This window comes from Pelodiscus sinensis, chromosome 1 (genome assembly GCF_052426305.1).
Source record: "Pelodiscus sinensis isolate ZL-2025 chromosome 1, ASM5242630v1, whole genome shotgun sequence".
NCBI lineage: Eukaryota > Metazoa > Chordata > Testudines > Trionychidae > Pelodiscus > Pelodiscus sinensis.
This window is the reverse complement of record NC_143052.1, coordinates 107,378,321-107,393,708: the sequence shown is the minus strand read 5'-3', so window position 1 is coordinate 107,393,708 and position 15,388 is coordinate 107,378,321. Positions and strand designations below refer to the sequence as shown.

General features: G+C 45.6%; 1 protein-coding gene across 4 annotated transcripts in view; it reads left to right on the top strand.

Annotated features, from left to right (window-relative positions):
* Positions 1 to 13,279: 13,279 nt before the first annotated feature.
* DNM1L (dynamin 1L) overlaps positions 13,280 to 15,388 on the top strand; it is a 66,667-nt gene continuing 64,558 nt past the window's right edge. The window contains exon 1 of one of the 4 annotated variants that reach the window (XM_075940303.2): positions 13,280 to 13,527. In XM_075940303.2, the coding sequence (XP_075796418.1) occupies positions 13,426 to 13,527 (102 nt within the window). In that variant the 5' untranslated portion in view covers positions 13,280 to 13,425. The remainder of the gene's footprint in view (positions 13,528 to 15,388) is intronic. The other 3 variants (XM_075940313.2, XM_075940307.2, XM_075940315.2) reach the window with 3 other exon arrangements.

Below are 15,388 nucleotides of genomic sequence, written 5' to 3'. Positions count from 1 at the left end.
GTTTTTCTAAACCTTTAGCATTTTTGTTGATCTGCTCTGCACTCTTTTATTTGGTCCAAATATTTCCTAAAGTGTGGCACCCAGAACTGGACATAGTACTCCAGTGTTTGATTGCCCCATAATGAACAACTTTGCAATAACATGGAGGAAATTTCTTTCCAGCTCCAGGCAATTAGTGCTTGATTTATGTCTAGAAGATAGAGGGTTTGTGAATTAATCACTCAACTGTACATAGTATTCTTAATAGACATATGAACAGGTGGGGTTTGATCACTGAACGACTCTGAGAAGTGTCTAGTCTATCACAATTTCCCACCATGTGAAGGGAAAAAAAATAACAGAAACCCATGTCAGGCTTACGAGTTTTGGTTGGACATATTCCTGGAGGTTCTATCACATGATAATCTTCAATGCCTAAAGATTCCAGGACAATCATGGCAGTTGGAAACCCTACAATAGTCACTAAAACTCAAGAGAACCAGAGAACAAGAACTAGGAAAAACTTCCTCTCTCCCCGTCTTCAGTGTGCTGTTCATCCAACTTTCAAGTCAAGCTACTTGGAGGTCTCATTCTTTTTTTTCCTCCACCCTCACTGTGCTCAATTCTGGAGCAAGAAAAAATTCCTAACTGTCAGGGTGGTCAAATATTGGAATAAATTGCCAAGGGAGGTGGTGGAATCTCCCTCTCTGGAGATATTTAAGAACAGGTTAGATAGACATCTGTCAGGGATGGTGTAGACGGAGCTTGGTCCTGCCTTGAGGGCAGGGGCTGGACTCGATGACCTCTTGAGGTCCCTTCCAGTCCTATTATTCTATGATTCTAAGATCAGCAGAGCTTCTGATTGCTGTTGAGCTGTCCTAAAGGAGACCTGAGTGATAGGGAAAAGAGAAGCAGCAGCAGCTAGCAACCTCAAGCCCATAGTTTCAACTAGGGATGTAATAGTGTAGTCGATTAACCGATAAGCAAAATCTTATAGATTAATGCTATAGACTACACGCATTTCTCCCTCCCCCCACCTGCCAGTAACGTTTTTAGCAGGCTTGCCAGCAGCCCAGTTCAGTTGTGGCTCACGCTGTCTGGTACTTACCCCCACTGTGGCTCTGCATTTAAAGTGTATTAGGAGCAAGATGGGCAGGCAGCCTGGTTCAGTTCTGGCTCAGGCTGGGTCCAGGAGCTCAGCTCCTCTCCTGGACAGGGGCTACTGCCACCCTGTGCTGCTGCCTCTGTATCAGAGGCAGCAGCGCGTGGAGACAGGCAGCTGGTCTATGAGGGGAGCTGTTTTTTTAACTGGCTCCCTTTGTGGACCAGCTCCCACCTGGCACCCCACACTGCTGCCTCTGATTCAGGGGGCTCCTCGGGAGTGGGGCTGGAGCACACTGGTTTCCAGCCCCACCCCAGAGACTAGTCGACTAACTGATAAGAATTCATGAGGTTAATCGACTATACAATTAACTGATATTTAACATGCCTAGTTTCAATCTAGTTCCTGCAGCTCCCCTCAGCCCCCACTCAGCATTCCCAACAGTCCCAAACTTAGCTAATCAGGATTTGTTGAACTGAATTTCCATCTGCTATTGAGCTGCCCAATGGCTTAGCTTTCTTAGGTCTTTCATAGTTCTGTCTAAGCCCTTGGATCCCTGTTCAAGGGCTTTAGGCTCCCTCTGCTGAGCATGCGGTTTACTTTTCGAACTTGAGTCAGGTGGCTTTTCTATTGCTGAATGTTGTGATTGTGTCAGATAGGGCAGCTTTAAAAATACGTGACCATGGCTTGGAATAATAGACATGGATGACCGTTGTCTTCATTTTTGGGATTCTTGGCAGCTTGACAGTTTTCACAACGAACACACTGAAGTACATATTAAGATATTCAACACATTCCTTCTATGAGTATTGGCTACAATTCAGGGTTCCAGCAGAACTATAAAGTGCTACCAGACCATTTGTTGTTAGTCTGTACAGAAAAAACTCTGCTACCTTCTAAAGCTTTAAAGGAGGTGTTTATGGTGAACTTTTCTGCAAAGGAAAAGTTTGCCTCCTTAATTCAATTGTGTGTCAGTAAAATAGCAGATCTTTAACAAGATCCCTCAAAAGAGGCTACTAAAGAAGCTAAGTAGTCATTGGGTGAGAACACTACTAAGATTGAAAACTTCTGGGTGGCATAAAAGAAAAAGGATTAAGCAGACAATTTTCATCTTGGCAAAGGGATAACAGAAGGGTGCCTTGAGATTCAGTACGAGATTGTCATGTTGTCTGGTATGGCTTACACCTGAGCATGCCAATTTGGGGTCAAACTGCCAGAAAACAAGGTAGTCACCCCACACAAGTGGTATATTTTATAACGATTTCACCAAGCCAGTAACAAATGTGCAACCATGGATCACTATTAATCTTACCATGGAGCTGAAAATAGTTCCCTTAGGTTCTCCAGCCCCTCTTTACCACCTAGACAAGAGAGACTTTGTGATGAAAGGGTATTAAAACCAAAAATCACATTAGGTTACTTCCAATCCTAAAGAGTTGGGTGCTTATCCCAGGTCAATGGATAATCTGGGTCTCGCACAAAGACAGCCAATTTATCTAGCTAACTAAAGGTTCATTCGGTTAAAAAATGCATTATTGAGAGATTAAAGCAGGTACGATACATCTTCAGGTGGGTCAAAGTTTGTAAATCCTAACTGATAGAAGAGTTGTAATCTGCTAGTTTTACATAAATGTCTCGGTTCCCTAGAATAGCTCTAGGGATCTCTGTCTAGTCACTAAGTATTTCACCCAGTTTGTGAATCCAAAGATACTGGATTGCTCCCTGGATCCATTCTTAAAGCTGTTACTTGCCAGCTTGCTTTCTGGGACTATCTCCATCATGGGCCTTTTCCTCTGACTAAAAATAAACTAGGTCTGTGGATTTGCTATTGGCCTATGGATGGAAGTTAGTGTGCATCATCTTCTACAGTTCTAAAACTCCAGTCCTGTTGGTTGGGCGATTCAATTACAGGTACATACACAATGCATTTCGTGGCAACAATCTAAACAATTGTTCCTTAGTTTCCATCAAGTCTAATAATCTTACATCAAACGTGTATTTACTTGATTATCTAATTACAGGGTATACCTAATGGACAATAAAAGGAAAATGTACATGCTTATTTAATAGATTGTATTTTTCAAAAATAGTGTTTTCATGGACTGAATCCTTTTTAAGAAATCCAAAATAAAAATTTGTTTTTCCATTTAATTTTTAGTAAATATTTTCAAATGGGAATTCCATCAAGTGTGTTTTTTCATCCCTATAAACTCTTATCATTTGCCCTGTTTTAACAAAAAGGGTCAGTTTGGTTTCCAATAACATTTTCTTCGAGTTTTCAAATCTTAAGCATTGATTTAGCTGTGCCAAAACACAGCAGGACTCCCAAATTTCTCCATTTGGTCTCTCTTATGTAAGGTTTATTGAGAAGCAGCCCTGTTCCAGATTCATCCTATTTTTGATGGCTCATCTTTTTTCGGTCCAAGAGTGAAACTAACTGAAATGTCTTAGGGGTACTGTCATATCGCAAGTCTGGCAGCAGCAGGGAGCTCTGGGCCCTTTAAATCATTGCCACAGTGATGCTCTGAGGGCAGGCGAGAGGACCAGTGCTGCAGGCCAAAGGGCACTAACGGTTGGCTCACGCAACTCTGCCCTTTCCAAGGGCACAAAGCAGAGCCCCCCACACCTTGCCAGAGAAAGCTTGGGGGGGAGGAGAGGTGGTTGTGATTACAACAGTACCTGTAAAAACTTAACAAATAGTCCTACAGCATCTTAGAGACTAACAAAAATGTACACTTCTTCAGATGAATGGAGTTAAGTGATCCAGGTTGCAAATAAACAGCAGAGAAAGAGAGGGGATTGGGAGGGAAAGACCATTTTTCCCGCCCCCCATTTTTTCCTTCTATTAAAGTGTTCATGCTAAATGAAGCTGATAGAGTGGGTTTTAAGTACTCTTAAGTACCCTGTGCTTGGCTTTTGAAGTCCTTAGGATGTAGAATGTAGCCGGTAATCCAGTTAAGGTGTTTGTTTAATCCTCTATTGCAAGTATCAAGTTTGTAAATGAAATTAAGTTCTGCAACTTCCCTTTCAAGCTGGTTTTTGAAATTGGCTTGTAATAATATGGTAACTTTTGAGGTCCATTAATGAGTGCCTGAGCACGTTAAAATGTTCCACCACATGTTTGTGTGTTGCCTTTTTGTGTCCACTAATCCTTTGTCATAGAGACTGTCCAGTTTGGCCAATATACATGGTAGAGGGCCCTTGCTGACACTTGATGGCATAGATCACATTGGTGGATCTACAGTTACATGAGCCTCTGATGTGGTGGTTCATGTGGTTATGTCCTGTGATAATGTCTCTGGTATAGATGTGTGGACAGAGTTGGCACTGTACTTGATTGCAGGGGTGGGTTCCTGGATGGGTGTTCTGGAGTTGTGCTGCGTGGTTGCTAGAAAAAATTTGTTTGAGATTAGAGAGTTGTCTGTAGGCAAGGATCGGCCTGTCCTCCAAGGCCTGTGAGAGTGAGGGGTCATTTTCCAAAATAGGTTGTAGATTGTTGATGATGCGCTGGAGGGGTTTAAATTGGAGGCCTTAGGTGTTCTGTTGTTTCCTTTGTTTGGACCTATCTTGAAAAAGCTGAAATTTGGGTGCTTGTCTGGTTTTTCACTTCCTTGGGTGGGTCTTTTAGTTTTAAGAATGCTCTATATAGATCCTGTAGATGTTTCTCTGGGATTGGAGCAAATGTGGTTGTATCTTAGGGCCTGGCTGTAGACAATTGATTGGGAAATGTGTCTTGGATGGAAGCTAGAGGCATGTAGGTAAGTGCAATGGTTGGTAGGTTTCTGGTATCAGGTGGTGGAAATGTCTGTTGTGTAATTGTACTGTAGTGTCAAGAAAGTGGAAATGTGGGGTGGAGTTTTTAAAACTAATAAAAGAAAGTTCTTCTTCACACAGCACGTAGTCAACCTGTGGAACTCCTTGCCAAAGGAGGCGGTGAAGGCTAGAACTATAACAGAGTTTAAAGAGAAGCTAGATAATTTCATGGAGGTTAGGTCCATAAAAGGCTATTAGCCAGGGGATAAAATGGTGTCCTTGGCCTCTGTCTGTCAGAGGCTGGAGAGGGATGGCAGGAGAGAAATCGCTTGATCATTGTCTTCAGTCCACCCTCTCTGGGGCACCTGGTGCTGGCCACTGTCGGCAGACAGGATACTGGGCTAGCTGGACCTTTGGTCTGACCCAGTATGGCTGTTCTTATGTAACTGCTGTCCCAGACCCTGCACCTTCTCCATAGAAAAGTGTGTTCTTTGACCACTTTCCAAAATCTTGTAGTGGCCCCCCCATCAAAAATTATTACCCACACATATCCTAGTACCAGTACCTATGGCCTATGCTATTTTGTCAGTTTTTACTGTTATCTCTCTTTTTTCTTCATTTTGGTGTTCAAGTTGCACCAGTTTATACTCATTTGCATCATCTTACACATCACCTTCCAATCTTCCTGTAGACAGAAGCAGATTCATGCCAGGGGATAGAAATGGTGTCCCTGGCCTCTGTTTGTCAGAAGCTGGAGATGGATGGTATGAGACAAATTGCTTGATCATTGTCTTCGGTCCATCCCCTCTGGGGCACCTGGTGCTGGCCACTGTCGGCAGACAGGATACTGGGCTAGATGGACCTTTGGTCTGACCCAGTACGGCCATTCTTATGAGTGTGGGGGGCGCAAGGCAGGAAGTTTCAATGTCAGGATGTGGGAGGGCTAAGGGAAGAGGAGAGGTGCAGGAGTCAAGGCAGGGGCCTGGAGACGTGGGGGGTCAGGGAAGAGGGCTGGGAGTGTGGGGGGTGTAAGTCAAAGTTGGGGTGAGGGGCTTAGGGCGGTGAGTTGGTGTGTGGGATGCAGGAGTTAGGGAAGTTAATGGGTACCTGCAAAAGCAACAAGGAGTCCTGTGGCACCTTATAGACTAACAGATTTATTGGAGCATAAGCGTTCGTGGGCAAAGACCCACTTCGTCAGATGCATGTAGTGGAAATTCTAGAGGCAGGTATAAATATACAAGCATAAGAAAAGAGTACCAATCAACAGTAAGAACAAAAGACAGGACTATGTAGCTCTTTAAAGACTAACAAGATGGTTTATTAGGTGATGAGCTTTCGTGGGCCAGACCCACTTCCTCAGATCAATATGTGGAAGAAAATCAACACAACAATATATACCAAAGTGATACAATCAAAAAAAAAAGTGAACGCACGTGAAATTGACAGATCAAATTTTAGAACAGAGTAGGGATGAGGGGGGAAGGTAAGTTTCTGTGACGTAGTGACATAGGGGTGATAATAGGGGAAGTTTCTGTGAGGTAATGACATTACGGGTGATAATTGGGGAAGCTATCTTTGTAATGGGTGAGATAATTAGAGTCTTTGTTTAAACCCATACATAAAGTGTCAAATTTAAGCATGAATGACAATTCTGAAGCTTCTCGTTGAAGTCTGGAGTGAAAGTCTCTTTGAAGCAATATGCATGTTTTAAGGTCATTAAGGGAAGGATCAGTCTGGCTGAAATGGCAGGTAACAGTTTTCTCTCTGTGAGAGAGTCTTATGTTTGTTTTGTGTGCATTGATTCTTTGGTGAAGTCTGAGACGTTTGTCCAATGTACATAGCAGACGGACACTTTAGGCACATGATGGCATAAATTATATTTCTGGATGAACAGAAATATGTGTTCTTGATCTTGTAACTGGCATGGTTAGGTCCAATAATGGTATCAGCAGAGTAAATATGTGGACAAAGCTGGCACTGGGGTTTGTTGCAATGGAAAGTTCCAGGGCTAGTATTAGTGTGATATGTCCTGTGGTTGTTGGTAAGAATCATCCTGAGGTTAGGTGGTTGTCTATAGGAGACTATGGGTCTGTCTCCCAGAGCCTCTCGGAGTGTAGTATCCTGTTCCAGTATAGGTTGTAGTTTATTGATAATGCGTTGGACGGGTTTAAGTTGGGGGCCATAGGTGACGACAAGTGGTATTCCATTGTTGGTTTTCCTGGGTCTGTCTTAAAGTACATGGTTTCTGGGTATTCGTTTGGCTCTTTCAATTTGTTTTTTTATTTCTCCGGGTGGGTAATTGAGGTTTATAAAGAGCCAAACGAATACCCAGAAACCATCTACTTCAAGACAGACCCAGGAAAACCATATTCAATTAACCAATATTTAACATCCCTAGTGCATATTCACAATCTGACCCAATGGGCTGCAAGGCGTGTTCAAGCCTGTCTCCCAAGCCCCACCCCTCTTTACCACTGCCCCACATGGCACCATGTTCCCAGAGGCCTGGTGGGGTACAGCAATAGCAGTTGTGCCCCCTTCCACTCCCCACAGTGGTGACAGCATTAATTGGAGGACGGGGTGCCATGAAGGGAAGAGGATGGGAGAAGGTGATGGGAAATGATGTGGGTTGGGGGACAGGTTTACACATGTGACCCACACTGGATTGCAAATAGGCTCTGGCCCCGTGGTCCCCAACCCAGTGCCCACGGGCGCCATGGTGCCCGCAGAGCAATCCGGGCTGGCCCCACCCCCGGGGCCGGCCCTGGCCGGCCCTGGCCCTGGGTGCACCACGCATGCCGGTGCCAACCCTGACCCCCGGGGCGCCGTGCATGCCCTTGCTGGCCCTGGCCCTGGCCCCGCCCCCGGGGGCGCCGCGTGTGCCCTTGCCGGACCCGGACCCGGCCACACAGAACCTGGGCAGCCCCTTCCCGGGATCACGGCACATGCCGGTGCCGACCTCAGGTGTGCGGCGCATGCTTGGCCCCGCCCCCAGTCACGTGGCCTGTGAGCGGCCCCGCCCCCATACGCGCAGCGTGTGAGCGGCCCCGCCCCCAGGCACCCGGCAGCCCCAAAACGTTGGGGACCACTGCTCTGGCCTGTAGATGGCCCACAGGCCATGAGTTTGAGACCCCTGTGCTAAAGAAAGGAGGGGAATGGCTGCCTTTGTAAGTGGTTCAATTCAGACTCTTGCTCCATGTGCAACTTCAGTCAAAAACCATAAGGAAGAGGATAGAGAAGAAAAATATCATGCCATTATATAAATTAATGATGTAGCCTCCAGAAAACTGAGAGAAATACAGAGCGCACTCTCAGAAAGGATGATGCATAATTCAAGGAGTTCAAAAAAGGTGACACAAATGATCAAGGTCATGGGAAAAAATTGTATAGAAGAGAGAGACTGAAAAGGCTGTTTACTTTAGAAAGGAGATGAGTAAGTGGTCACGAGATAGAAATATATGGAATAATAAATGATCTAGAGAAGATAATTTGGAAATTTATGTTCTTCCTGTCTCCGAGCAAGAAAGCAAAGGAACATTCAATGAAATTAAAAGGTAGCAAATTCAAAGCTGATAAAAGGAAATACTTCTTCACACAATGTGCAATTTGACTGTCGAATGCACTGTTACAGGAAATCATTAAAGACCAGAACTTGGCAAGATTAAAACAAAGATTGGACATTTATATGGAAAACAAGAACATCCAGTTTATAATTAAGTATGATAAAATGTTGGAAAGAATGTTAAACCTTCTGCTTCAGAGCTTAAGCCAAACTGCAATTATTAGATATCAGTATGAGACCAAATGTAGTGGATAAATGATCTAATATCTGTTTGTTTAGTTGTTTTGGGGAAGGTGAGTTATTGGGGTTTGGCTTTTGTTTTTGTTCTTCACTTGAAGCATCTGGTGGTACCACTGTTGAAGACAAGATACTGAACTAGATAACCCTGGGTCTGATCCAATATGGCAATTGCCATTATATTAATTTCAATTAGCTAATAATAAACAAGTAAAAAACAACAAATAGTCTAGTAGCACCTTACAGACTAACACAACATGTAGATGGTATCATGAGCTTTCGTGGGCGCAATCTGTTCATACCTAATTTTAATTGTGATGGGTTGTATTACAGCTTGACCTCCAATGTGCTGATCAAGCCACTGGTGCCTGCCTTCTGGGGATCCTCACAACCCTGTCCCTCTGGGCCAGAAGCTCTGATTCCCCCCAGCCAAGGCATAGAGTTGGGGGTTACAATCACCCTTCAAAACACCACAGATGCTGAACCTGCTCAGCTTTGTGAGGACTCAGCTATAACGCTGCTGGTAGCACCCAGGAAACCAACCCCACAAAGGAACCAAAAGCTAAAATAATTTAATCTTACTCTGTGTAAAACTTACACAGAGAAAGCTCATAAGGTCAGCCTTTTTTATCAGTGACAATTGTTTACACAGTATGAGGTGACATGATTACATGTCTTTCTAGGATCAGCCTCGTGTTTGGGCTTACAAGAAATAATTATGGGTCACGGTTTGAATACTGAGCCATTAAGTACCTGAAATATCACTAATGGACCTCATTAGCACATTTACAGTTAAAACCAGATTCACACTTCAGACTTCCAGCTTCGCATACAAGAATGATACACGCACAAAAATACGATATACAGACTCAGCAGACTGCAATTTTGAAAATATGCTACATGATCTCTTTTGCATAACACATGTTCATGTTATGCATATTCATATTTATAAACCAGTTTTCATAAAGCATGGGGGCATGTGACCATGACATCTATATTTTAGACAGCTAGAGCAAATTGAGATTTTCTTGTGGACTCTGCTGTAACTGGACTGAGGTAAGTGCTGTGTCTCATGAGTCACCAAGAGTTTCAATGTCTCAAAACAAAATTCTTTTCCCACTCCCAGTTCTTTGACACAAAAATAAAATATAGTGACATAAACATTTGTGACCTTGTTTGCCTTTTCCTTTCTCTTTTTGTTGAATTGACTAATCCCTCCTGTACATGTTCCATCTACATTCATTTTTCCTCCCCTTCCTAATTTTCCTCTCCGGTTAGATGTCTCCAGTGTCTTTTTAGTTCCCAAAAGATCTTCTCTTCCCTTCTGCCTCCACTCTGGCAGGGCAGGAGGAGACTTCATGCGCTCCACCTGCTGAGAACAATCAAGGCTTAGGGGTGGAAGGAGAGTGTGAAGTTTCCTCCTGCCCTGAAAGGGGCTCAGCACTTAAATCAACTGCTGCTCAGCTGGTGATTGGCTCTAAGCAGGGTGCTCCCTTGCAGGGCTGGGGCAGGGAATGAGAGACTTCATATGCTCCCCCTTCCCAGGCCCTGATTGAGCTGGGGGCATCAGGAGGAGCATGTGAAGACTCCTCCCACGGCCAGGAGCAGGGGTACCAAGGGGGAACCACCAGCTGTTAACAGCTGGCAGTTCTATAGGGAGGCAATCAGGGTAAGTGGGTGGGGAAGGATAGAAGTGCCGGGGCCCCACTCTGTCTGTCTGAGGCCCTGCCCCTTCCAGGGCAGCTCTGGGCCACTTCAAAAATTTCAGAAATTTTTGAAGTGGCTCCTGGTCAAAAGTTATTGCCCACTCCTGCAACAGTCTGTATCTGCCTTGTCAGTGATCTTCACAAGCCACTAAGTGTCAGAAATGCAACTAATAGAAGAAAAGAGACAGACACAATGGCAGACAGACAGACACAATGGATGCGTCCAGACTGGCAAAATCTTGCCGCCTGTCTACACTGGCCGCGAGTATTTGCACAAGAATACTGACTTTGTACTGTTCAAAATTAGTGGTTCTTGCGCAAATACTCCAATGCTCCCACTCAGGGATAAGCCCTCTTGCGCAAGAGGGCCAGTGTAGACAGCCAAGTTGATTTCTTGCGCAAGAAAGCTCAATGGCTAAAATGGCCATCGGAGTTTTCTTGCACAAGAGAGCGTCTACACTGGCATGGATGCTTTTGCACAAAAGCAAATCTTTTGCGCAAAGGCACAATCCAGTATAAACGCTCTCTTGCGCAAATACTTTTAACAGAAAAACTTTTCCGTTAAAAGTATTTGCGCAAAATCATGCCAATCTAGACGCAACCACAGGGTGTCTTAACTACATCCCTCTTTCAAAAGAGGGATGTAGATTAGGCAGATTGAAAGTGCAAATGAAGTGGGAATCTAAATATCCTGTGCTTCATTTGCATAATTACATCACAGCATTCTTTTGAAAAAGGGTATTTCAAAAGTGAAACTGCTATGTATACCTGAATCTTTCAGGGTGGGGGTGGAAACCTTTTTCAAAAGATCCTGTACTCCTCCAAAAATGAGTATAGGAAAGGGTGTATTTTTTTTTTGAAAGAACCATGTTTATGCATGCCCATAGAGAATATGTTTCAGATGGCAGCAGCCTCCATTCTTTTGTAGCAAAGGGGTCTTCTATTCAGGGTGCTGATTGGAATGCAAAACTTTCTATCTTCTTGCTTAACGGGAAGGTGGGTTCCATGTGGTTTCTCTTTACTGGGAATGTCAGCCACTCAGCCAGTAAAGAAAAAACAGGAGAGTGGCCAAGAATTGTGTGAAGCATTGAGCTGAGGCTGCTGTAGGAATGAATCTGTGTGGTGTGCCACAGCCAGACCTGTATTCACAGGTTCAGTATTTCAGTGTTCTTTCCTGGCAGGAATATTTGAGTTTGTGCTCCAAAAGTTAATGGATGCCACTAGAGGACAATCACAGCAGATTACTGTATCATTACTGGAAATAATATATTCAACTTGGACTTTTTTGGACTTTTCCTTACGGAGTACAGTCATTCAAGTACAATTTTCTGCACTTAAGTTGCATTGGCTTTAACTTTCTCTTCCATGAATGTTAGTTTAAAATTAGTTCATTTTTGCCTTAAACTTTTATTGTGAAATAATTCCAGTAGTTATAATGTTGCTATAATAGATGCCTCACTTGTAAAAACATAAAAGGATAGTAAATCCAAATGCAGCTGGAAAATACATCCTATTGACTGGGAATAAGAATGATGCAGAGAAGATGACAAGCAGTTGCCCTCATGAGTCCTGGTACAATGGATCTGAGCTGGAACACTTCCTCAGCTTTACTTCTGGTTTGGTGAAATTTTGGATCAGGATCTGAATGTGACAGTTACAAAAATTAATGTTTATTCTGTTAGTCCATTTATGGTTCTTTCATATCCCTCTCACTACCCTCTTTTTCTTCCTTGGACGACTTGCAAGGTCAATGTCCTTTTTCCAGTGCAACAACTTGCTCTCAGACAAGTTGCTTCAGTGGTAATGCTGATGTAATCATTTTTCGTTACTTGTATTAATAGAGCGCTATACACCGCTGAAGTCTATGTGCAACAGGTGCAGCTGCATCTGTGGAAACAATGGAAATTATAGCATAGACATGCACTTATGTTTTTACAACCAGATTTTCTCCTAGACGTTCATTTCAGAGACATTGTGTACATATTTCTCTATTGTACTGTCTGTGCTGATTGGGGTTCATTAGTCTCTGAGTTGTGTGTTAGTCTAATGTGCCACTTTCTTTCAGTGACTACTGAAAATAACTCCTACAACCAGAAGAAAACTTGCAGTTGTGCACAGTTGTAGTCTTGCAGTAGTTTGAGAAACTTTTTTGGGGTAGGAGGTATCTTGAGTAGTATATTTTTTTTTCCTTTCCATTCCTGAAGATTTGTATTGTGGAAAAGGATAAGGACATGCTTTGCTACAGAGAGAAGAAACGTGCTGCAGAAACTGTAGGGTAGAGAGTTGCATATTGGGGTTGGATTAATTCCTGGTGGTTTTGTAATCTTTTAGGCATAATTTTTAAACAAAAAGTAATCTTTAATTTTGAGGTAAGCCAGGCCCCTGGGGCCCAGGGGTAACCCATGGCACCAGAGACCTACTGCACGGCTGGAGCAGGATCAGAGGTTGGGTTAGTCGTGGGATTTCCAGCGACTTCGTTCCAGTGCCCCTGTCCTATTTTTTGATCTGAGGAAGTGGGTCTGGCCCATGAAAGCTCATCATCTAATAAACCATCTTGTTAGTCTTTAAAGTGCTACATTGTCCTGAATCCTGTCCTATTAATACCAATGGTTACAGTACAGGCGCTGAGTAGCACTTTCTGCCTATACACCTGCTTTTGCGGCTGTTCGTGCTGCAACCTGGACCGGGCCCATCCGCAGCAGCGCCCGCAGCGCTGTAGCACAGAAGCTGTTTGCTGATTGGCGGTCTATGGCGGGAGGCCGGGCAGAGAGCTGCAGGCGGGTGGCGGCGGGGGTAACATTTCTTTCCCGCTCCCGAAGAGGGGCGCTCGCCTCTGCTCCGCCCGGCGCTGCCGCTGGGAACCACGCGGGGGCGCCGCTGCCAGGCGCGGGGCACTACAACTCCCGACGGGCTTTGCGGCGGCCGCGGAGGGCGGGCGGTGCGCGCGCGCACACAGCCTGCTGAGGCCGAGCTGGGCGCGGGGCCGGCGCCCGTGGTGGAGAGCGGCCGAGGGAGGGGGGAGCAGGAGGCGATAGAGCCGTTGGCCGCGGGCTCCATTCATCGCCGCCGCCGCGCGCCCCGCCGCCATGGAGGCGCTGATCCCGGTAATCAACAAGCTGCAGGACGTCTTCAACGCCGTGGGCGCCGACATCATCCAGCTGCCGCAGATCGTGGTGGTGGGGACGCAGGTGAGCGGGCCCGGCCCCTGCGCGGGGAAGGGCAGCAGAGAGTGAATGGGGGGGGGGCTGGCCTCGCGTGGGCCCCGCCAGCCTGCGGGGGCGCCCGGCCCCGCCCCCAGGGGAGCGCCCGGCCCCGGCAGGGCTGTTCCCCTTTCGGCGGGGGGCGGGAAGTGGCCGGCGCCCGCTGAAGGTGACTGCGCTGCTGCCCCCCGCCTGCCGCGTCGGGCCCATCGCTAGGCCCCCGCTCGAGCCTGGGCTTGACCTTCCTGCTGCTGCGGCCGCGCGCGCCGTTGGGAAGGGGGTGTAGGAGGAAGCTCGGCGCTGGCCAGGCGCCTCCCCCTAACGCAACATCTGCCCCCCCCCCCCCCCCCGCGTCGCTCTGCTCTCACGTGGGGACGTTGAAGATCCCCTGCAGGTATGTGACTCTGTGGTGGTACATGGCCCCTGGGTGCAAGGGTTTAAAAACCACAACCCGGGGTTGGCTCAAAGCCGTTGCAACAAATGACTGTTTGAGTGAAGCCCTGCTAATAGGTTTTGTTTTTTTTTTAAACGTACTATTATTTCAAGGCATGCTACCTGCTTACGGGTGGCGTATCATTTTCTTTAAGGCAAGTTATCAAACTAGAGGCCGCTCCTAAGTTATCCTGATCAGACTGAGAAATAGTTCTTAGAAAAAGCTTCCTGTGTAGTGTAGGGGTGTAAAATCCCATGTAATTAGTTAAATGGGGGGGGGGGAGGGTCTGAAGCAAACCGCTATTCCATCTTCTTTGGCCAGGCTGGAGCACCCCTGCTGCATGCCTGAGCTGGGCCTGCTGTGGCTCTGCTGCTTCAGCCCCCAGCTCCAGCCCCTATCCCTTACCCTGTCACCGGTAAGCTTCACCCATTAAGGGCAAGGCTCACTGCTTAATCTTTGTGTAGTGATAGAAATGTAGTCGTGTTAGTCTGGGGTAGCTGAAGCAAAATGCAGGACAATGTAGCACTTTAAAGACTAACAAGATGGTTTATTAGATGATGAGCTTTCGTGGGCCAGACCCACTTCCTCAGATCAAATAGTGGAAGAAAGTAGTCACAACCTTTCTTCCACTATTTGATCTGAGGAAGTGGGTCTGGCCCACGAAAGCTCATCATCTAATAAACCATCTTGTTAGTCTTTAAAGTGCTACATTGTCCTGCATTTTGCTTAATCTTTCACATCCCTAGCTGTGTTTGAAACCCAAGTGTTGAGTACAAGGACACTGAAAGTGAAAGGAGTTAACAGTAGTAGAACTGTTGTTTTTTTTTTCATTTTCTACACTTGGAAGAATGCAGAAAGTGAAGCACATATTTAGTTACCAACTAAATTCAATTTTTAAAAACCTTTCATTTTTATGTAGTAATTTAAGGCACTCTGTGGGTTAAAAAGGAAAGGTTTACCGTAGCTATGTAAGTTGACCATATCCCTGTAATGATAATAGCAACTGGAATAGAAATTAGGCAGTGCCTATATATTTTGGCTTTACTTTGTGGTATAGCTACGTGAACAGACTAGAAATGTTAAAGACTAGTTAATTATCCGATAAACTTATCAGATAGTCTTTTGACTAGTCGATTCCCCCCTGCTCCCCGCTGCCTCTATGAGAGAGAGGCAGTGGGGGGAAAGGTACTTAAAAGTGGCAGTGCTGCACAGTTGGGGACTCTCCAGCTGACCCTGGGTTCCGCTGCCACAGCGAGCCCGGGATCAGCTGGGAGTCCCTAGCTGACCCTGGGTTCTGCTGTTGCACAGAGCCCGGATCAACTGGGAGTCTCCAGCTGACCCTGGGCTCCACAGCAGCTACCCCTTTGAAATGCCAGAAGCGGCATTTTAAAGGGGTAGCTGCCATAGAGCCTGGGA